This window comes from Sorex araneus, chromosome 10 (genome assembly GCF_027595985.1).
Source record: "Sorex araneus isolate mSorAra2 chromosome 10, mSorAra2.pri, whole genome shotgun sequence".
In the NCBI taxonomy this organism is placed as follows: Eukaryota; Metazoa; Chordata; class Mammalia; order Eulipotyphla; family Soricidae; genus Sorex; species Sorex araneus.
In genome coordinates this window covers 32,813,694-32,838,777 of record NC_073311.1, presented here as the reverse complement: position 1 = coordinate 32,838,777, position 25,084 = coordinate 32,813,694, and the positions used below count along the sequence as shown (strand labels likewise).

General features: G+C 37.1%; 1 protein-coding gene across 1 annotated transcript; it reads left to right on the top strand.

Moving 5' to 3' along the window:
- The first annotated feature begins 921 nt into the window (after window positions 1-921).
- Window positions 922-7,025, top strand: KERA (keratocan). The gene is made up of 2 exons (XM_004602735.2): window positions 922-1,810; window positions 6,853-7,025. Exons 1-2 carry the CDS (start codon window positions 922-924, stop codon window positions 7,023-7,025), a joined length of 1,062 nt encoding a protein of 353 aa, XP_004602792.2.
- Window positions 7,026-25,084: the final 18,059 nt, after the last annotated feature.

The following is a 25,084-nucleotide window of genomic DNA, read 5'->3' as shown; positions in this document are numbered from 1 at the left end:
TAGATGTATATTTTCCAGAATGTTGTTACACACACATATAAATATATATATGTGTGTATATACATATATACACACATATATATTTTTGTTATAGTAGTTCATTGTACCCATAACTTTGTTGATATTTAATGGGAAAGGTTTATATATTTTAGAAGTTTTACATACCACTAAAGATTAAACCGATTATTTTTCAGCAGTCATACGATGCTCTACCTATATCTTAAACTTGCTTTGTTTTCAAATAAGTCACAATCCAAATTTCTTAGTTAAACAACTTAATTCTATACTTACTTCAGAAACCTTACCCCTTTACCCCAAATAAAACTTACCTGAGAAGTTGAGCAACCAAACAAAATAGTAATCACACACTTTTCTTCAGATTTTAAATTTTTTCCTTCAAAACAATCTGCTATAAATCTATATCTTTGGTTCAAGATCAAAAAAAAAAAAAACCAAACAGGGGAAAGCCGTCCAGATGTTCTTATTGTTTAGGAGTACAAATAAATGTAAATGCCTACTTCTCAGGTATAGCACAAACTTTAAATTTAAACTATTAAAGGTCACTTTTATATGTTCTTATTTTCTGCTATAGTTTTGGGTTAAGTTTCTTGCATTAAACAGCTAGAAATGGAAAAGCACTTAGAGCTGCTAAAATTTACTTTCCACTTCTCGGTTTTTGTTGTAATTGAGTTAAAACCAGAAAGCCTCATGTTGGTGAGTCAGTTTCTGGGTTAGTAAAATGATTTGCATATGGTGCTTGCTAAGAAAATGATTGTTGATTCTTATATATGAGCAAAATGTTGAGAAATGGTTACTTTCCCTGCAAAGGAGACTTGTTTAATGTAAACTGATGGTGGACACAGTCACCAGTTTAATATTTTCAAACACCTCACGGCTATATTCCTTACCACAGGTACTATAATGGCAACTAGCATCTGTTTCATCCTTTGGGGGTTATTCATAACAGATACTGTATGGACCCGAAGTGTGAGACAGGTCTATGAGATAAATGATCCAGAGGATTTCAATGAACATGACGACTTTGATTGTCCCAGTGAATGCTTCTGTCCTCCAAGTTTCCCTACTGCTCTTTACTGTGAAAACCGAGGTCTCAAAGAAATCCCAGCAATTCCTTCAAGGATCTGGTATCTTTATCTTGAAAACAACCTGATAGAGACCATTCCTGAGAAGCCATTTGAGAATGCCACCCAGCTGAGATGGATAAATCTCAATAAAAATAAAATTACTAACTATGGAATTGAAAAGGGAGCTCTAAGTCAGTTGAAAAAGTTGCTCTTCTTATTTCTGGAAGATAATGCACTAGAAGAGGTACCTTCTCCTTTACCAAGAAGTTTAGAACAATTGCAGTTAGCAAGAAACAAAGTATCCAGAATTCCTCAGGGGACCTTCAGCAACCTGGAGAATCTGACCCTTCTTGATCTGCAGCACAATAAACTAGTGGACAATGCCTTCCAAAGAGATACCTTTAAGGGTCTCAAGAATCTCATGCAACTAAATATGGCCAAGAACTCCCTGAAGAATATGCCACCAAGATTACCAGCAAACACCATGCAACTGTTTTTAGACAACAATTCCATTGAAGGTATACCAGAAAATTATTTTAATGTAATCCCTAAAGTGGCCTTCCTGAGACTAAACTATAACAAGCTATCAGATTCTGGTCTCCCTTCAAGAGGATTTGATGTATCATCCATTCTAGATCTTCAACTCTCTCACAATCAACTAACAAAGGTTCCCCGGATCAGTGCTCACCTTCAGCACCTTCATCTTGATCACAACAAAATTAAAAGTAAGTTGCCCTCACGTTGTATATTTATACTGCTCAGGGTAATCGAACTTATTATATTATGCATATTCTGTAAAAATACTTGTCTTGATGTTTACCCCCAATTCATGTGGGTCTTTGAAAGATTTTCTTAGCGCCATTTTAAATTTTCTCTAATCACAGTCTCCATGAAACCAGAATTTTATATCTTCAAACTGCAGTTTGAAGATTGGCTTTTGTCATCTACAAAGGGTGATTATTAGAGATACTAAACTTTTCTTTCTCCAAGAAAATTCAAATATTTCTGACTCTCTCGGTACATATACCTAGAGTATTTCAGAGTTTTTCCAAACACAAGCAGCATCTTGGATTGTAATAGAAGGGGTACCACTCGGGGGTGTTAGGAAGATACCTATGACCTAAAAACTAAGGGTAAGTGATGTCTGAAATCATCCAAATTTAATCTTGTGTATTAGAAGTGTAACCTAAACTGTATGTAGAAAGTTGGCTCCAACTCTTGGTTACTGAGTGAGTAGGTCTCAGTGGAGCCTGGTAACAAATGCCCAGGAAATAGCTGGGATTGCTGCTCTAGAGATCATCCACAGGAACCAAACTTTAAATTAAGCATTATTGAATTGAAATAGAAACAAATGTTCCTGGAAGTCATAAACTCCCTGGAACTAATACGACGAACAACATCAACTACCTGCTCCTTTCCTAAAAGTAGCTTTGGATAAGGACTAGAGAATAGGGCAGAAAACCTTTGCAGCAGAAGTGGTATCAAGGAAAATGGTTATAAAACGAAGAGATTGGAGATATAAAAAGGAAAATTTGGCGTCTTCAAAATTATCCCTGAAATGAGGCTAAACTCAGTGGAGAAATGGACGATATCAGGGTAGAGGCATGGAGTGTTTGTTGCAGCCTGGCATTGGTATTCCTCATCCTCAATCACAACATCATCGTGTTAGAAAGATAACCTCAATGAGCTGTTTCCTGAACAAACTTATGAAATACATTTCTAAAGTGAGAATAAGCTAGATAATTTAAAAAAAAATAGCACACAAATTTGTTCAGAAGATTGGGCAGTAAGGTTATTGCTAGCATTTCCAAGCAAGCAATCCCATAAACATCTTATTTATAACAATAGACTGTTTTTTCCACTGGATCCAACTCAGTTATTTAAGAAACTTGATTTTCTTAACTGAATACTCAAGCATATGAGTTGGGAACTAATAGGCCAGTTATTTCCATGGGGCTATTTTTCCATGTTATAGAGACATATCATTGAAACTCACAATTTAATAAATAAAGACTATTAAATATAGGAGCTGAATCTATTTCACTGAACTAAGTAGCACAATAGCCAATATTCAGTGCATTTTTTTCTGATAAAAGCTTTGTGTTTCTTTTCCATATGGAACCAAAATCATATAAACACCCAATTTGGAAAGCTAATTTAAAGTTACACTACATAGATTCCTGTTTCTGTACTGGTGATGAATCTGAAGACTTTTAGTATGAGTGTGTAGGAGTGAGATAAAAAAAAAAAAACTCCTCACACAATTGGACACATACCTCATACACTCATGTTTTAGAACTTTTGAAAATTTGCACAACAATAGGACTGTTTTTCTTCCATTCCTGTTTTAGTGTTTTTCAAATGATTTTCTCATTATCTGTCTATCTTTGTATTGTTCTCAGACCTTAGTGTGCATCAGAGTTAAGGAGGACAAAGATCGATATAAATCAGAACTTACCAGACTCAACTCCAACACCAGGATTTCCTTTTATTTCCTTTTGTTTTGTGGGTTTGAGGTGGGGTGGATTGAGCTACACTTTGCAGAGCTCAGGGCTTACTCCTGACCCTGTTCTCAGGGGTCACTCCTTGTGGTGCTCAGGGAACCACATGTGGTGGCAGAGATTGAACCAGGGTCAGCTGAATACAAGGCAAGTGCCTAAACCCTTAACTTCTCCCACTCCCACCCAGAGTTAATGATCCACTAAGCCTGACGTGGGATTTACCATTTAGTTCCCAAGTAATTATCGGTACTGTTAGTTAACCATAAAGATTAAACCTCACAAGAATTTTATGGCATTTTTTAGTCATTTCTAAAGACAGAAATTGAAGCTTAACCCTCTGAAAGTATTTGCTCTAGGACTGATAGTGATTGTAATTCTCATTTCATGTACTTTTCTTCCCTTAAAGATCATATCACAGAACCCTTCATCATGCACCAGAAATAAGACTTTATAAAAGCTGTCAATAGAAAACAGAATGATTTAAATGATATCAAGAGAACTTGGTCTAATTTTTCATAATGCGGAAATTAAGTATGGTTATTTCTGTTCTAAGAAAATAAATGTAACAGAAGAATTTCCCTGGCTAAAAATAATGGCTAACATTATGTTACAGTGACTGTTAAAGTACTTAGGTTTTCTGGCCAAATAATCTAGTCATGAATAAAGTGGTTTCCAAGAAACCGTTTTTATGGAGTTTTCTATTTTATTTGCAGAACAGTGAAACTTTCTCATATTTGCCCATTCTGAACATCTGAAGGGTCTTCGATTTGACAAAATTGTACTTTTTGGTCCTTTCTGAATCACCAATATTAAGTTTTGTGACTATTAGATTTTGAACACTCTCTTCTTTGACCCGTTATTTCACTCATGTAATGGATAATAAGGAGGAGATAGCTAACCTATCAAAGGAAACAATTTCTGCAATCAAGAAGAGAATTGAGTAATAGACAAAGAGCTATGATAGGGTTCACATCTGTCGCTAACTGAAATACCTAGTATATATCACCTTACCTATCAAATCGATATTAGCTTAATACACTGGTGGGGAAAATGATGCATGATTAAATGTTTGTTTTTGTTTGGGACCATACACATGGCCATGCTCAGGGTTTATTCCTGGATTTTCAGTCAAGGACCACTCCTGGCAAGGATCACGGCACTATCTGGGGTCCCGGGTCGGTCAAACCCAGGTCAGCTGTATTCAAGGCAAACAGCCTACCCGCCCTACTATCACATCATGACCTGATGAAGGATATGTGATTGATGTTAAGTTGCCAGTGTATGCTTAACAAAAAGAGAAACAACTTAATGAGCACAAAATAGTTACTCCAATGAATCATTACTTTTAGTAGACTCAATACACAAATAACTTGAGAGGGAGCAAATCATCTTTTCAGTAACCATACAAATTGTCAATAACATACAAAGTTTTATGCCCCAATAGGGTACAAATAAGGGCTATTACATAATTTTTTAATTTAAGATCTTTAAAGAAAATGTTTTGGGCTGGAAAGATAGTACCGAGGGTAAGATGCTTACCTTGCATGTAGCTAACCTGGGTTTGATCCCCTATACAATATATAGCTCCCTGAATACCTAAGAAGAGTACAGGACTATAAGCAACACCTCTGAGTGTGACCACAAAATCAGGAAAAAAGTTAAAATTTCCAGATCAAAATAATTTTAAAGGGGTTGTTAAGGCATTCATAATATATGCATACATGATTGAAATCAACTATCAGATACACACATGTTTCAGAGTTTTGGGTGTTTGACAGGTCCTTTATGCTGAATCCTTGTGATCCAAGGCAGGTGCATCATTTCTCATATACTAACCAATGAAAAGGCTGATTTTCTGGATTGAATTCTTTGCAATTCATTTCTTGACAAGCATTTCTTTTCAAATTAGATACACTTAAGTAGGGAAATTTATGGTTGATTTCTGCAAGTATTGTGTATGCAAATTTATTCTGGATGTATTTGAAAATGAATTATCATAAACTATTCAAATTGTCGGTTTTGATTTTGTGGGTTCATGCATTTTTTTCTAACAAAGGACTAATTTTTAGGTATCTCTATCTATGCGTAGATCATGCACCTAACTTTTCTTCCAGTGCCAATCATTCACTATTGTCTCCAACTCTAATTACCAAAACTCTACCAGCCTCACATGAGAGAGAGAGACAGAGAGAGAGAGAAAGAGAGAAAGAGAATAAGGGTTCAGGCACATTCCTTGCAGGCAGTTGACCCCAGCTTGATTCATCTGGCATTACAACGTTCCCTAGGCATTGCTGCATGCTGACCTGAGGCTCCAGGTGTAATCCTGGAGAACACCAGGAGTGTCCATGGTAATTCTTGGCACCAGCGGCCCATGCAGCACAGTGTCCTCAGGCTCTAACCTTGAATAATCTTCCCAGTTGGTTGAGAATAGACAAATGGGGCTGGTGAGGCCTCCTGAGTAACACTTGGGAGGGCAAAATAAAAGCCATAGCACAGCAGGTAGGGCATTTGCCTTGCACGCAGCCAACCTGGGTTCCATTCCTCCGCCCCTCTCAGAGAGCCCCGTAGCTACCGAGAGTATCTCCTCCCCTCAACAGAGCCTGGCAAGCTACCCATGGTGTATTCGATATGCAAGAACAGTAACAAGTCTCACAGTGATGTTACTAGTGCCTGCTCAAGCAAATTGATGAACAATGGGATGACAGTGATACAGTGATACACTGATGCCTTATATTCTAATAATATGTCTTACAGCAACTGCAATCTTAGAATACAGGTAATATATCTTATGTACCTTTACTTCTATCAGATATTTTAATACTACATCCTTTAGAGTACTTTGTACTAACTGAAACTGAATATGTAGTTATTTTATTGCACAGATGTTGCATTTTTCAAGATTACTTTTATAAAGCAGACAATATAATCTCCAACTTAGACAAATGTGTCGTCTTTCAATTTTCATAGAATCAATTCATTACTGTCATGCAATAAGATTGTTGCATTAGAATCTTGGTTTTCCCACTCCTATTCCCTTTTTTTTCAAGTTTGTTTTTGTTTTGGGGCCACATCTAGTGGTGCTTGAGAATTATTCCTGGCTCTGTGCTCAGGGGTTACTCCTAGCAGGGCTTGGGGGATCGTATGTGGTCCTGGAAATTGAACTGGGATCGGCCACTTGCAAGGCAGTTTCCTTAATACCTGTACTGTCTTCTAGCCCCATTCCTCATATTTCAACTCATTCATTCATGCTCTCTTTGTTTCCACAGACGTGAATGTCTCTGTTATTTGTCCTACTCCTACAGTATTGCCTGCAGAACAAGATTTCTTCAGCTATGGACCACATCTCAGTTACCTCCGTCTAGATGGAAATGAAATCAAACCACCAATCTCAATGGACTTAATGAGTTGTTTTAAACTCCTTCAGGCTATCATTATTTGAACATGTGGCAACAATCTAAATTGAGTAAATAAGCTATGTTTTCTAACAAAAAATTAATTAACTCTCATAAGTTTTAGACAAAATTTATATTTGTAATTGTTATTGGTTATCTTTCCACTCATGCATTAATTTCTTTCCCACTCAAATATGCTTTGAGAATATATGTGGCACTGTTTGCTTTTCTATCTTAAGTGAATAGACACAGAGTTAAAGAAGTTTGACTCAAAGATTTCATTTTGGTCTTTTTCTCATTTAATAATACCAAGTATTGCAATTACACAGCTATGTAATAGGACATATTTGTTTGAATGCATTTTAAATTTGCTTATGTAGATACAATATTTACAGTACAAATGCAATTATCTAAAAGGGGGTTGAAGATCTGAAGAAAATAAAAAAGTAAGATTTTCATTAGCATAATTATAAAAATAATTAAATTTATAGTACTATGTAGCTTTTGTAGGTAAATATTTGGTATTTAGTTCAATAATAAAATGTGCCAAACACTACCAAGAAAATATTTAATACCAGATAACACGGCAAATCATTTTAGATTAATAGTATATCTTACAGTTGTTCTCAGAAATAGCATATTGTTTGGTGGGTATGAGCTGCTTCCCCACACCAGCCTGCAGCTACCGCCAACAGATGTATGAAGGAGGGAACAAGGCCTCCGTGTGGTTGGTGGTCACTTGCAATTTATCCTGGTTTTGTCTCAATTCTCCCCTTGCGCCTGTTCCAGTCTCACTAAGCTCCCCACTCCCATCTCCTCCTGTCCCCGATGCTAGTCTCTCGATGCTCCATCTCTCAGTCTTGGTCCAGTGCCCAACCTCCAAGCATTGGTGGTAGCCACTCCACCCAGTTAAGGTAGCACAATCAACATATGAAAGCCCTTCCTTCAGATAAGACAAAGATCTCCTGAAGTCAGGAGATCTGCTCAAGGGCAAAATACCAAGTGGGGGTGTGTTTCTCCTTTCCTTAGTCCAACAACATTTAAACATTGATCTTAATTTTACTTCTTAATAATATTAAACATTTTGTATGGAAACAGTAAGAGATACATTAAACTTGCAGGGTGGCTCTCCTGGGGACATCTGGCTATAGATCCCAGACTACAGTGCTCAGGTCAGATTAGTTTTTCTTAACCCTAGCAGGGTCCTAATCCAGTTGTTAATCTTTGGATTTTGACAGAATTTATCATTGACCATGCTCTTAATTTATAGTTAAGTATTTTGGCACTTGGTCTGCCCCATTTTGATGCTAGGGTAGCTCACAGCTTGCCCTGGGTCCATCAGTGCCTCATCAGGACTCTGCTTTGTGGGTGCTAGGAACTAAGGGCAACTGAGGCTTAAATTGAGAAAACACATGCCCAAGGGTGAATATTATCTGAGTCAATTAACTCCCAAGTTACAAAAACATACCATTAACTGTCTTCCTGTGTCTATACAAAAAGAACATTGCTCTAAACTATGCAAAAGTCACAAGGGAAGGAGAAAAGCAATATTTCACTTACAAATTCAATTAGAGATTTCTGAGGAATTTGACTTTACAAGTCACAGGTACTGCGTAGGGGAAATAGGTGATTAACAGATTGGGGAGAAGAGTAGGGGAAGTTAAAGATAAACACAGAAGAATGGGAATGCCTTGGGAGCACTGTTATGGGAGCAACCCAATAAACATAAGCTCCCTGCAACAAGGGAGAAACAACAAACCAATACTATCTTATAGTAATCTACCAATTTAACTAGTGCTAAATTATACATTGATTTTTAAACATTTTTAACATAGTCTTAGTGTTTTAACATCTGAAATTCACTTGAATTAAAAATTGTTCTCATTTATGTTTGTCAATTATTTTTAAATAAAATTGTGAATTTTATCAGGAGAGTGAATAAAATTTTATGAATAATGCACCCAAATATATTAAACTATTTAAGAACCATTATAAATAAATTTTAAGACCATATATTAATAGTGTTTATTACTGTTTCCATATTTCATCCTAGGCTAGACAAAAGTGTTGTTTTATATTATAATTTCCTTTTATTTAGTAAACATAAGAAAATATTATATTCTAAACACTTGACATACATATCTATAATTTATAAGTAAAGAAACAATTTCATCAAGTGATAATATAAAGTTTTCTTTACCCATTATTAGATATATGCTATAGACAAACTGTATATATTTTTCCAGTTTATCACAAATCTTAGAAACATACAAATCATATATTTTTTAAAATATTTAATAAATAAAAATCAGAGATATCCATCTCCTCCTAGGATACTCAGAAACTTAATATCTTGTTTTGTGGTACAAATTACCAACAAGAAAATGTAATACATAGTTCTATTTTCCCACCAAATTTATTTAAGGGTGGAGGAAAGAATCAATTAATATAATTTGGATATACTTTTTAATGCTAACTGAATGCAAAACAATTATATAAAATAATTTTTAAAGACTTCAAATCACATCAAGAAAATTATTTAAAAAATCATAAAATGTATAAAATACATAGAGAGAAGCACAGAATCTTTAAATATTTGAAACCTTGCCATATGAAAGGCATGAAATGTATCCCAGGAGGCTACAAAATGAAGACTAGTACATATGGTTGAAATTTTAAAAGAGCCATATTTAACTTAAGCTATGAAAGGATTTTCAAGTTAGAGTCATCCAGTAATGGAAGTGTTTTTTCTTTAGATAGTTATCGACTACTGTAAAAATTTAATCATGCATTATTGGTGAATTAAAAGGATGGATGCAAATAAGATTCTTGATCTAAAAGTGTGCACCAAGTTGCAAAAGGCTTTTTAAATACATCTTCAGCTTGAAGATATCTTGAATGACCCCATTTCTCCCTCTCTTCTTATAAAGCAATATGTATGCCGCTCCAAATAGATATTTACATTTGTATATATACTTATTTAAATATATTTATGCACAGGACATATACATATAAGCCATAGAACATATATATACACATATATATCAGTCTATAGTTCAATGGGACTGCCATATTAATTATTCAACAAAAATTAGTTGAATAACCAAAAATTACCTAAAATTTGATGTGTTTTAAGTACTATGAACACAGTACTTTATGGTATAAATGAATTAACAGTGGTTTGATTTGTACTAAAACTGAAACCCTACATCTAGTCCCAGTTCTCTAAACTCTGCTCAGTGGCACCAATTAAAAACATGTGTGAGGAGAGTAGAGCATCTCTGGTGCTATCAGAAATAATTAAAATATTTAAGGAATGATAAGTACTTCACAACACAGTGCAAGATGAAAAATCACCTCAGGGAGTGTGTAAATATTCTGTAGTGTTAGGAACAATTTAGAAGTCACTGAAGTTCTTCAAGAGTAGGTTATATTCCATGAGAGGTATAGAATGCCGTGGTACAATGTTCTATACTGCAGTCAAAATTACAAAGTTCAAATTCCAGCTTCACAGTTCAATGATCTTGGATAGAATGTTTAAATCTCTGGGAATTAGTTTCTTCTCACCTATAAAACAGGGATAAATACTAGAACCTTCCTTAGAGTGAAATTTAAATGAGTTAAAATGTGTAACTTGCTTTGAATAATGCCTGACAGTATTAAGTGCTGTGTCACTGTCACTGTTATCCCCTTGCTCATCGATTTGCTCAAGTGGGCACCGGTAACATCTCCATCATGAGACTTGTTGTTACTGTTTTTGGAATATCGAATATGCCATGGGTAGCTTACCAGGCTCTGCAGTGTGGGTGGGATACTCTTGGTATCTTGCTGGGCTCTCTCAGAGGAACAGAGGAATCGAACCCAGGTTGGCAGCATGCAAGGCAAATGCAACTAAATTCAACAACTCTTTCTCCAGTCCCAAATAATAATAAGTTCTCAAAAGTCAAGGTAGGCCCACTTTCCACAGCCATTGCCATGTTCACACACTCACTGGCTCTGCTCTACCAATTCACAACGCAATCTCTGAGGAGACACAAGCCCAGTAGCTAAAATTTATGAACTCACAGGCCCTTTCACTGCAAACTCTGGGTCACCTTGGGAGGCAGGTGGACCTAGTACGTGCCCTGGAAGTCTCACCCACAGCCCATGGTTACAACCTCGCCAATGGCTCAACTCCACAGGTTCACTAATGACCCACATCATAGATCCTGAAGTTTCTGGACCACAATACCTACTAATTCCTCAATACTGAAATTTTAATAGGAGCACACCAAATTATATGAGAAAGTAACTTAGAGGCAACTAAATTCAACAAACAAAAGCAATAAGACAGAACACTAACAACAAACAGCTTAGTAAATTCTTAGAAGAGGATTAATCAACTGTAAGATATAACAATTTTCACAAAAAATGATTTATAGTTATCAATGTTAATATTGGAGCAATATTATCTAATCAGTATCAACTCTAGAATTAAATCAACAGTTGTTACATGTATCTACATTAAAAGTAAAATGAAAAATTAATAAAAAAGATGAAATGTTAGCAGTAGCATTCCTACAACATAATTATTTTATATAATTTCTCTAAATAAACTTGTAAAATAGGAGAATGATTATCACCCTAAAAGAAAGTTTACAGGTGATACATTTGATTCAATTGTAGCCTTCCAAAAAAATTGAATATGTGTGTATGTACAATTATGTGGGACTCCACGCCAGGCTGTCTTCACTCGGGGCACCCCAGAGGGGGGCAAATAAGAACCCTCCCTGCCCCAAGGGACCCAGCCCTGACAGCCGACCCCCATTACCCAACAGCCGCCATGCTCCAGACCACTTTTTGGACACATTATAATACACTTCTACCTATTTTCCACAATAACCACACCATATTCAGTTCAGACAGTAGGTGACAAATCAGAGTAATATATATATATATACATATACATATATATACATATTACATATATATATACACATCTCTTGGAGGTTTACATATATTTTATACGAGAGGTATATATGTTTCATATATACCTCTTGGAGAGACCAGCCAGCTACCGAGAGTATCCCGCCCACACAATCAGAGCCTGGCAAGCTACCTGTGGCATATTCGATATGTCAAAAACAGTAACAATAGGTCTCATTCCCCTGACCCTGAAAGAGCTTCCAATCATTGGGAAAGACGAGTAAGGAAAGGCTGCTAAAATCTCAGGGCTGGGAAGAATAGAGATGTTACTGGTGCCCGCTTAAGTAAATCAACGAACAGCGGATGACAGTAATACAGTGATAGAGTGATGTGTGTGTAAATAAGTACATAATATTATAAATAAAATATAAGGTGTCATTAAACCCATGAACTGTCTAGTGCTCTATCTTTCACTCTCACTGCATCAAAAGTTGTTCTAGTTCACATTTTCTTAAAATTTAACTATATTATCTATGTACCATCTATTAAATGAGTGTCCAACAGAAGTTTTTGAAGTAAAATAGAGAGAAAAGAAAGCTTATTGTGCAAGAATAAATGGGGTATTTTTTTCTGAGTTGCTGTAACAGATTGACCTTTGTTTTCTGTGATTACATATTAAAAAGTCTTAAGCTTGTTTGAGAAAACGAAATAACTTTTTCAACTTTTGTTTACCAGCTCATTCAGAACAATCTGGTTTCCTTCCTCTAGGGGGTCATCAAAAACTGCTATTCACATTTGATCTTTTCAAATCGCTTTGGAGTGATATATTTGGTCTTTCAAAAAAAGCAGCTGTGAATTCTAGGCTTCTTCTCATGGCAACACCTGTTCAACATCAAAGAACATCTCCAGTGGAGAACTGAGAGCTTGACTTCACATAAGTGTCTAGGTGGTGCTCAATAAATAAATATTTATTGGTTCTTATTGACACCTTTTACCGCCCTGGTCACTGTCACTGTCATCCCGTTGCTCATCGATTTGTTCGAGTGGGCACCAGTAACATCTCTCATTGAGAGACTTATTGTTACTGTTTTTGGCATATCCAACACGCACGGGTAGCTTGCCAGGCTCTGCCGAACGGGCTCGATACTTTTGGTAGCTTGCCGGGCTCTCCGAGGGGGCTGAGGAATCGAACTCGGGTCAGCCGCCTGAAAGGCGAAAGCCCAGCCGCTGTGCTATAGCTCCTGCCCTACCCTCCTGGTAAGTAGAAGCATTCTCCACCCATACCAAGAAACCAGAGAAGAGTCTAAAGTGTTACTTCAGGAACACTTAAGTGTTGCTTCCTAGATTTGGCTTACCCAAGTCACTGCAGAGTGACAATGTTACTTCTTTCACTTGCAAAGTCACCCAAGGTTTTGCCTCTGCTCTAAGCATGATCAAATCCACAGTGTAGTATCCCCAATCATCAGGAAAAGTGGATAACTTTAATGTTTCTGTAAAAAATGTGGGAGGGGATTTATATCAAGGAAGATCTGAGTCTTGGATCTCAGTCTTGCTAAAGCCATTCAGAGTTATAGAACAGCTCCTAAGGCAAAACTTCAACTTAGTCCTTTGAAGTATTGCATGGTAAGACCTTTTAAATGACTTCTTACTGGACTCAAGAGATTAAAATTAACTAAGTACATTATTAAACCAGGACTTGTGCAGCAGGAAATTTGAGACTATTGAAATGTTTTACCTCATTCAATTAGAGAATTGATAGACCATTTCCTGGGCCCCATTAATCCTAAATTAGTATAAGATATCACTTCCTTTCTTGTGCAGAATCTGTGCCTTTATCAGCCTGAAGAAGTTGCACAAGACAGACCTTCACCCAGGCACCCCTTACATATGTAATGAGCTAAAATTGTGGGAGAGGAAAATGTTGTAGTCAGACAGATAGGAGAGTCCTGGTAATGAATTCTGGGGAGATAAGGGCTTAAAATAACTCAAAGATGTAAGAACACATCTCTTTGAGAAGCAAATCCTGAGCTCTTTAAGGAGGAGAAGTTGAGGCATTACCCAGTTGCAGAAACTGAGGACTCACCCAGGGAAGGGTGGACCCCCTCAGGAAAGGAGATGCTACAGAAGAATCTAAAGGTTGTGATAAGAATATAAAAGGAATATCAAGAATGCAAGACTTTCCCTGTGACCACCTAGATTAACTTTTCTGTGTGCCAAGAACTGCAAGTTAAACCAATTTGTAAAAATTATAGACAACCTCTTCCCAAAAGTCATTCTCTGCTTATTTCCACTCTGAAGAAGTTGACGTTCTTGCTTGAATATGTTGCAGGTAATAAGTTTTTGGGAAGTGGGTAACTTTAATGCTCCCATAAAAAAATATGGGAGGGAATTTACGTCAAGGAAGATCTGAGTCTTGGCTCTCAATCTTGCCAATAGCCATTCTGAGGTATAGAACAGCTCCTAAGGCAAAACTTCAACTTAGTCCTTTGAAGTATTGTATGGTAGGACCTTTTAAATCACGGACTTCTTACAGGACTCAAGAGATTAAAATTAACTAAGTACATTATTAAATTAGGACAGGTGCAGCAGGAAATTTGAGACTATTGAAATGTCTTCCTAATATAATTTAGGAAGAAATTGCCCAGCCCTGAACTCACCCTGTTCACAGGAAAGTCAAATTTTCATGCACCGGTGAGTTCTTAAGAATTGTATGTAATATTTGCATACAAAACTCAGAAGATTAAGAAGTTAGTTTATTGTACAGTTAAAGTAGATGAGTTCAGGTTCCTCCCCAATCCTCTGCCTTACCTGTGAACGGCATCACTTGCCCATACCTTATGGTACCCTGTCCAGCAAATGATCATCTCAATTTTTCCAACATTGTCTGCTTGCCTCCAGACAACCACGGCCAAGTCAATGTCCAAGCTGGATTGACAGCAGTGTGTAGGGTATATGCCTTGCTTGCAGCCAATGGGGGTTTAATCCCTGGTGACACAGATGGTCCCCTGAGCATGGCAAGCAGAGATCTTTGAGCACAGGCCCAAGAGTTAAGCCCTGAGAACTCCTAAGTGTGGCTCCAACATTAAAATAAAATCTATATAACATTATAATCATTGTTTATAGTTACTTACTATTGTTGCCATAGCACTGTAAACACTGTCTTCCCGTTGTTGATAGATTTGTTCGAGCAGGCACCAGTAATGTCTCCATAGAGAGACTTATTGTTACTGTTTTTGGCATATCAAATATGCCACAAGTAGCTTGCCAGAGTCTGCCATGAGGGCAGGATACTCTCAGCACCTTGCCAGGCTCTCCAAGAGGGATGGAGGAATCGAACCTGGGTCGGCTGTGTGCATGTGTTGCTATAACAAAATATAATAAAGTGTGTAACTTAGACTTCTTAAGCTGTATTTTCCACTGGTGACCCCTTTATCCTAAGAAATGCAACGTAAGTTAGCACTGCCCATGAAACACCTAGATTGATTATGGATTCATTACCTGGTTGATGTTTAATTAGCTTTCAGTTAAACACTGCATATTTAAAATATTTTACAACTGCCCAATGTTTTATCACACCCACATTCAGTTTTGCAACCTTCTAGGTATTAGCTTCTCACAGTTTTGGAGGTTAGGACTCAGGTAACAAGAAAAAACGTGGAGAGCAAGTAATTTCCACACCCAGCAGTGTTCAGAATCTATTCTTAGCTCTGTTTTCAGGAATGACCCCTGGTTGTACTCAGGAGACAACTCAGGTTGTGCTGGAGAATGATCCAGTGTCAGAACATCTAAGGCCAGTAACTTACCTCCTGTACTATCTTTCTCGCACCCTTTGTACAAATGAAAAAATAAATAGGAAACCACAGCATTCTATTGCCACCTGTGTTCTGTGGTCTTGGGCCACTTCCTACATCCTGGATGGTCTCTTGCAATGTGCTGACAAGGAGGAAAGAAGGGCCAGGCTGGTTGGTGATCAGTTGCAATTTATTCCAATCTTGTCTCCTCTGCCTCCTTCCAGTCTCTCCCACTCCTGTTTTCCTCCTCTATCCCTCTAGATTCTCCTCCTCCTCCTCAATTCTCTCTTACACTCTTAATTATATTCCCAAATCATGAGGTGTTGGAGTAGCAATCACACATAGGTATTGTCATACAGTCAACAGATGTAAAGTCCTTCCCACAGGGGAAGCTTCTTCTAGGACAAATACTCATCCAGCAAGAAGACCTGCTTAAGGGCGAAATACCATCTAGGGGTCTGCTTCTAATTGCTTAGTCCAACAACCATTTTAACATTCATCTTAATTCTACTTCTTGATTACATTAGTCATTTTATTTGGACAGAGTAAGAGATACATTAAGCTTATAGGGTCGCTCTCTTGAGGACATCTCGTTATAGATCTCATACTGCAGTGTTAGGCCAGATTAGTCTTTCCTAACCCTAGCAGGGTCCAAATCCAGTTGTTACTTTTTTGTATCATAACAGAATTTGTCCATGACTGTGCTCTTAATTTATAGCTAAGTATTTTGGCACTTGGTCTGATCCATTTCAATGCCAGGGTAGCTCAGCTTGTCCTGGGTCCATCCAGACCCTTGTCGGGACCCTGCTTTGGGGGTGCTAGGAACTAAGCACAACTGAGGCTTAAGTCAAGAAGACAGATGCCCAGGAGTGAATATTATTTGAGTCAATTAACTCCCAAGTTAATTGACTGTCTTTACTGTTAATTGACTTTACCTTACTTTGACTGCATTAACTGTCTTCCTGTGTCTATACAAAAAGAACATTGCTCTAAAGTAAGTATGGAAAGGATATAAGGAGAAGAGAAAAGCAATATTTCACTTACAAATACAAAACCAGAGATTTCTGAGGAATTTGACTTTACAAGTCACAGGTACTGCTTAGGGGAAAAAGGTGATTAACTGGTTGGGGAAAAGACAGAGAAGAGGTTATAGATAAACACTGAGGATTGGGAGTACCACAGGAGTACTGTGATGGGTGTAACCCAATAAATCTATACTCCCTGTGGCAAGGGAGAAAGAACATACCAATGTTAAGACTCAAATGTTTAGAGCTAAATTCCAGTAAACACAGAGGAATGGGAGTGACTCAGGAGCACTGTGATAGGTATAACCCAATAAACCTAAGCTCCCTACAGCCATGGAAGACAGACAAACCAATGTTAAACCTAAAATGTTTAAAGCTATATTCCAACAGCCTTCTCATGGTTTGAAGGCTACAATCCCCAAATCAATATCTAGGTAGCTTTGGCTTGTCCTGATATCTCTGTCATTGGCTTGTAGATAAAAGTCACTGTTTTGCTGTATTTCCACATGGCCCTTTTGTATAAAATAACCCTGAAGTTTCACTGTGTTTAAAATGTTCTCTCTCAATAAGGACTTCAATAGGATTATATTGGAATTCAGACTAAAAGGATCATATTAACTTACCGATTTCTAAACCTCACCTGACATATCCTAAGATTCCAGGGGTTAGGAATTTCAACATGTAATTTGAGGGAATGCAAGTTGACCTGTAATCAGTAGTCAATTGGAAATTTAATACTTTCTCTTGTTTAGTAGTTCAGTATTTTACTGAGTAACTAGCAAAAATACATTATAATAGACTGTGTGTCATTTTCACATTTTAGTAGGCTATTAATGGTGAAGAATATCTTAAGTACTTTTACTGTTTAGTATAATCCAGTAAAATTGCATTCATTTCTATAAGATATAGGACACACTGGTTCTTTAAAAAGTTAAAATGTAAGGTGATATGTAGGAAAAAAAAACACATTTATCATTACTAGATCCAGTTCTCCGTATTTAGTTCTATAAAATTCATGGAAACTTAACTATAAGTATTTGTAATTTAAAATATAAATGGAACTAATTAGTGAATTATTTTGAAACTTCTTCATTATGAAAATAAAATTTTATACTGCAATGTCTAAGAAAATTAGGATTATAAAAAGGATGTGATCAATCTGAATTCTTAGTAATGCTAAATTGCCAAGATAGTTACATAATTTCTAAGTTATTGGATGGAATCTTTTGATCCTGAGTAGTAATTTGAAATGTTTGAGAAAACATCTCAACAGAATAATATGAGAATTGCCTCATTAAAGCTTCTGTGTTTACAAAAGAAGCAGCTGTGACTTAGAACCCTGAGGGCAATGAATCAATATTAAAAGTTATCTTTCTGTAAGGGTTTTGAATATTAACATTTTTTTTCACAAGAAAATAAAATCAGCACATACCCATTTGAGAGGAATTTGCAGATGCCATGGGTTCCAATCAGCCCTGCAATTAAATATCAAAAAAAGTAGTTTAGGGAGTTTGTGCCAAAAGGTTTATTGTAATTCCATTACATTTAAATTAGGCACAGTGGTAAATGAGAATAAACATTCCAAAATGATAACTCATTTAGTTTTTAGCATGCACTCATGCACTCACATACACACAGTGCCTGTATGCACCAAAATCTAATCAGGAAAATCTGGAAAAAATTAGATCTCTTCATTGGCAAAGCCAAAGGATATGATCACAAAAACTAGGTTTTATGTTTACTTACTCAGAGTTTAAATACATGAAGGGGGAAAAAAGCTGCAAAGTTATCATTTCTATGCGTCTTTATCATTGCAATAAGATTTTATATAAAAATATTATAAAGATGCTCAACTATTCTTTGAGTAAGTATTCTTTTACTAAATTCTACATTTTTATAATTTGCTAAATGTAAGTATTTTAATTTCTGCCAGTACCTATTACACAATATCTTTCACCAAAGGTTGTGTGAGTCCAATATATAAAAAGTCCTGTTAAAAATAAGTGCTCTTTAGTTCTCTTTTTGTTGTTTCCTTTTTCATCTCTCAATATTTTTTGGTACAGGTCAATAGTAATAATTTTTGCTCATGTTACATCTAACAATAAAACAAGATTCTGATACTATGAATATTGTTCTCAAAATAAAAAGTTAGACTTTATTCTCTTTTTTTGACAACTATTGTGTTATGTGATCTATTTAGGACTGTAAAAAGAGCTCTGCAGAAAAATAAGTAAAAAAATTAGCAATTTTAGGAAGAGCAAAGAAATTAATGAGTCTAATTTGTGTAGAAAATAATGTGCCAGGAAGTTATTTCATGTCTATATGAGATTATATCTTTAATCACAAAATAAAATTCAAAATACTACCAGAAGTGTAGGTCATTGTAGAATAAGATTCCTATAATCAATTATTAGATTTCTGGAGAGAAAATAATCTAAGCACTGAGGTTACTGATGAGATGAGGAATAAAAATGAGCTTAAAGAAAAATTGTCATTGCTATAAAAATTAAATTGCTAAGCACATATTCATGGCATTAGGATGTGAAATCTCATACATAAAGAAATAGTAGAGTAGTAAATAGAAGTTTTAATAAAAATGAAAGTAAATTAAATATCAAAGGTGTTATTTCTCAATCTGGATTATAGAAAAGATTGAGAAATCAACTAAAGCGAAGAAAAAATAAGGCTAACCTACTTCTCTTTCTTGTTTATTCTAGCCACAGAGAACATGCTCTCATATCCTGTGCTCAGTGACAGAGTAACAGATTATAGATGTCAGGCACACCACTGAGTTCTTATGTAATTTCAGCCTTCAACAACACATCAGCTTTTAAATTTCTTGAATTTAAGTTTTTCTGTAATGATATTACTAGTAGCTACAATGCAGTGCTGGTAAGTCAATGGCGAATGAAATGAGCCATTCCTGAGTTCCATCTCTATTTTCGTCTTGTCTATAGCTATAGGAAAGCCTCAATATTTACTTTATACTTCTTCCTTCCTCATTTCTTCAGTTCTCTTTAAGGCAGATTTATATATATATATATATATATATATATATGTGTGTGTGTGTGTGTGTGTGTGTGTGTGTGTGTGTGTGTATGTGTGTATGTGTATCATCATCATCATCATCATCATCATCATCATCATCATCATTTCGTCTCAGTAACGTATCCATTCATCCTAACCCTGAGATTTTAGAAGCCTCTCTTTTCTTGTCCTTCCCGACAGTGCCACATTTGAGGCTCTTTCAAGGTTAGGGGAATGAGACCCATTATTGTTACTGGTTTTGGCAGATGAATACGCCATGGGGTGTTTGTGAGAATCTCCCATGTGGGCAGGAAACTCTCAGTAGCTTGCCAGGTTATCCCAGAGAGAGAAGGAGGCTATAAGATATCTATAAGCTTCCAGCAGCTTAGTTTTATAGTTTTTGTATGTTGGCCCTGGGTGTGACCGCCTAGCTACTGGAAAATGGAAAATCTGGGCAGAAGAGGCCCAGTCCAGATCTGAGCAGGCTTAGAGATCTCAGCCCTGGGTCCCACACACCTGGGTTCCTCTTCTGGTTCCTTCATGCGTGAGGCTCCTCCGAACGTGTGGAGAGGGGCCTTGAGTATGGCTGTGGCTAGGCTTTGGAAACCTTCGGTCACAGAAACTCTGCTCAGTGCAGAGAGGGAAACTGAAACCCACCCCTTCCGAGAGGCCTCGAGGAAGACAGCCAGGCATGGGGGCAAGAGATTCTCTGCGTGTGTGTGTGTGTGTGTGTGTGTGTGTGTGTGTGTGTGTGTGCGCGCGTATCTGTATTTGACATATGGGCTGGAGCGATAGCACAGCGGGTAGGACATTTGCCTTGCACGTGGGTTGACAGGGGTTCAATTCCTTTGCCCCTCTCGAAGAGCCCAGCAAGCTACTGAAAATACCTTGCCTGCACAGCAGAGCCTGGCAAGCTACCTGTGACCTATTTGACATGCCAAAAACACTAACAACAAGTCTCACAATGGAGACATTACTGGTGCCACTCAAGCAAATCGATGAACAACGGGATGACAGTGACATTTGGCATATATTTGATATGCCAATTACAGTAACAATTTTAGGTCTTATTCCCTTGACCCTGAAAAGAACCTTCAATTTTTGTAAAAAACAAGGAGATGCTGCTAAAATCTCACTGCTGGCAAGAATGGAGATGTAACTGGCGCCCTCTTGAGTAAATCAATGAACAGGATGACAGTGATGACAGTATATATATATCTATAATATATAGATATATATAAAGATTATAATAGAATTTCTGCAGTTTGTCATCTCTTTGAACATGCTTCTTAAATTGGTTGCATTGTGAACAACTTCAGATGCAATGTTTGCAAAAACTTTAGTAGTAAATGCTGAGTAATCTTGCAAGTTCATCCTGGTAGTTAAAAGTGTAAAGAATTTGATAAGAAGAATTGGGTTCTGTCTTAGCCTGCTTTTGCCTCTAGCTGACAACAAAACGAGGTAGATTCTGTCTACCTTTCTAGTTTTGTCACTTGAGAAATGATGAACTTGAATTATTGAAGAAACTGTTTTTGTAGTTTTAAGCTCCAAATATCTTTGAGTAAAGATGTTTTTAAATGTTTACAATAATTTTACTCTTTTGTCAGGCTGAAAACTTTCATTGCCATATTTATCTTTTTTTTTCCATTAAATTTTACAATGCCAGAAAGCCATCTGTGAAGTGAATAAATTAACATGACTATACCAAACTCTTTACTCAGGAGATTAAATTATCTGTTAAAGTAATTAGACATAGCTCACACCAATTTTCATGTTACTTCATGTAGTAGAAGCATTGCTTCAAGATTGAAAAAGAAGTTAGTCAATGTTTAGTTTTGAATTTTAAATAGAGTGACAACATGTGTAAGTAATAAAACTAGAATTCCAAGCAAACCAAATCCTCAAAAAAAAACCCATATATTGAAATCTTTTCTAAGCAACCCCTTTATTAATTCCAGATGTTAATAAAATTCAGTAAACAGAGAAGATAGGGAATTTATGCAGAAAATATTCGAAACAATGGGACGCTGATTTATGAAAATAAATTAACAAAATTTGGATTAGTCAGTAAGTCTGCTGTAACATAATAAAGTAAGTTTTCATTGACAATTATGGTTTTTGCATTCAGAATCTTTATCTGTAGAATAAAACACATAATTTGAAAAATAAGTCTGTCTGTTAGAAGTTAGCAATATACACAAATGTACAGAAAAGTTAAATTTTGAAAGATTGCTCAGGTATTTTTCTTTTTTATCATTTTTCTATGAGATATGTGACTTTACCTGTAATATAGCCTGCCTTTCTTTTGTCATTTTAAATGAACATTTCACAACTTCTGTATATTTTTTACCAGACTGCTGCTGTACCGATATTAAAGCTTAAACTCCCAAACATCTTTATCTGAGAAGTTCTTTCCTCAGCTGAAGACTTTTCTTTAAAAATTAATAATTTCATTAAAAAATTCCTTCATTCAAAACCTTTTCACTCAATTAGCATTTTTATCAGGAAGTACGGATAGATAGCTGTTGAGACAACTGCAAGGAACTATAAGACATAATGTCTTCTTTTGAGAAGTCTAGCTAAGGATTGTTCCATTAATAAATCTCAGGACACTTTGTTATTTTGCAGATTCTTGAGACTTTACTTTAGTGTCAGTTGCCTTGAATTCTGAACACTGAGTGAAACTGGGGTGCAAAGAAAGGCAGCAGTCTCTCACAAGCAAACCCAAAGAGATAGAAGTAGTGAGAAGTGAACCATGTCTCAACTCTACATTTATATTTAAATATTGTAGTTTTATGAATTATTCATATTTTAATTTTTTGGATTCTGGACCATATGCTGAAATGCTGAGGGATCACTCCTGGCGACACACTCAGGAATCACTCCTGGTGATGCTTAGGGGACCATATGGGATGCTGGGAATTAAGCCTGGGTTGGCCATGTACAAAGGCAAGCATGCTACCTGCTATAGCTCCAGCTCCAATTCTTCATTCTTCATGTTAATAGTAAAATTACATGTATTATATACACATTGATTTGTTCGAGCGGGCACCAATAACGTCTCTCATTGTGAGACATTGTTACTGTTTTTGGCACATACAATACATCGCAAGTAGCTTGCCAGGCTCTGCCGTGGGGGCGCAATACTCTCAGAAACTTGCCGGGCTCTCCGAGAGGGGTGGAGGAACCGAACACGGGTCAGCTGCGTGAAAGGCAAACACCCTACCGCTGTGCTATCGCTCCAGCCCATATATATACATAATTCTCATAAAATAGAACTGCTGATTTTGATTTAAATGTTTTTAATTAATATTTTAAGAGGCTTCCTATGCAGTTTTTCGAGGACATAAGGACAACTCCTGACCAGAAGTAATTGGCCAATCAGGTCAGAAGTTTCAATGTGTTGGGGCTGGAGCAATAGCACAGAGGGTAGGGTGTTTGCCTTGCACGAGGCCGACCCGAGTTCAATTCCCAGCATCCCATATGGCCCCCTGAGCACTGCCAGGAGTAATTTCTGAGTGCAGAGCCAGGAGTAACCCCAGTGCATCGCCGGGTGTGACCCAAAAAGCCAAAAAAAAAAGAAGTTTCAATGTGTGTGCCCAGTGATTTGCTCTCTACTTGCACAACAGTGCTTAGGCAATTTAGTCTTCACAGTGGTGCTTCGGGTCACCAGAAATAAACCTAATGGTGTTCAGGGTCTCTAGGGTGATACACTTAAGTGCTCATAGAACCCTGAGATACTGGGTTCTTCTACACGCAAAGCATATTCCTTTGAACCCTGAGCTATCCTCCTGGCTCCTTAGGTAATGCATGAATGTTTAAAATATAAATGTACCATTTGTGTTTGTCTACATATGCATGACTGGACTCCGTGCCAGGCTATTTTCACTTGGGGTGCCCAAGAGGGGGTGGGTGAGAACCCTCCTTGCCCCAAGGACCCAGCCCCAGCAGCCGACCTTCTCTACCCAACTGCCACCACACTTCAGGTGGCTTTCCAGACCTATTATAAGACACTTCCTACCCATTTTCCTTCATTACCACACCATATTTGATGGAGTTCAGACAGTAGACAACAAATCATAGAGAGTAATACACACACACACACACACACACACACACACACACACACACACACACCCCTCTTGGAGAGCCCGGCAAGCTACTGATAGTATCCCGCCTGCACAAGAAGAGCCTGGCAGGCTATCCATGGCATATATGATATGTCAAAAACAGTAACGATAGGTCTCATTCCCCTGACCCTGAAAGAGCCTCCAATCGTAGGGAAAGATAAGTAAGGAGAGGCTGCTAAAATCACAGGGCTGAGAGGAATAGTGAGGTTAGTGGTGCCTGCTCGAGTAAATCGACAAACAACAGGATGACAGCGATACATCTGCATAACATCTTTTCACACTCCAGTTTTATTTCTCTAGCCTCACTTTTTTCCCCATTAGGCTGAATAACTTTCTGTAATTTTTAAAGTGTAATTCTGACAAATTCAAATGCTAATTTTTCCTATTTTGTCAGGGTTACCTTTACTTTGAATAACCTTTATTGAAAATAAGGTTACCTTTATTTTAAATAATTTATTATTTTTAAATATAAAATTTATGGTAGTTTTATTTGAGGACCTAAAGAAATAACATTCCACTGTTATCTAATTCTTTATTTCTGAAAAATCGGTTATTATTTGTATTGTTAATCCACTGTAGGTAACACATGATATCTTTCTACTTACTAAATATATTGTTCAATTTAATGATTATTTTATTGTAATAAAATGATATTTTCCTACTTATCTTCATTAATTTTTGATATCTTGCTTGATTTATCTTGTGATTTTATATTGTCTTTCCTTGGGGGTTATTGAAAATATTGAATCTGTTAATTAATCCTTTCAACACCTTTGGCAAAATCTGGGGCATTATTTCCTTGTTATAGGCAGAGAGTCTCTTGCCCGCACGCCTGGCTGTCTTCCCCAGGGCCCCTCGGAGGGGATGGGCTCCAGCTTCCCTCCCCACCCCGAGCAAAGCTCCCGGCGGCCAAAGACCACCAGAACCTAGCTGAAGCCATGCTGGAGGCTCCTCTCTACACGTTCGGACAGGCCTCATGCATGAAGGTACCGGCAGAGGAACCCAGGTGTGTGTAATGCCATCCATGGCCAACATCCAGAGACTAAAAAGCGATCTCCCAGAAGAGCGGGGCAATGGATATCTTGTAGCCTACTTATCCCTCTGGGAGAAACTGGCAAGCTTCTGAGAGTTTCCTGCCCACATGGGACAGCCTTGCAAGCTTCCCATGGTGTATTCATATGCTAAATCCAGTAACAAGCTGGATCCCATTCCCCTGACCCTGAAAGAG

What these genes read in the sequence shown, in the direction of transcription:
- KERA (XM_004602735.2), top strand. Translation starts at nt 922, where the DNA reads ATGGCAACTAGCATCTGTTTCATCCTTTGGGGGTTATTCATAACAGAT. An exon ending in TGATCACAACAAAATTAAAA is followed by an intron (nt 1,811 to 6,852) that starts GTAAGTTGCCCT and finishes TTGTTTCCACAG; the next exon opens with ACGTGAATGTCTCTGTTATT.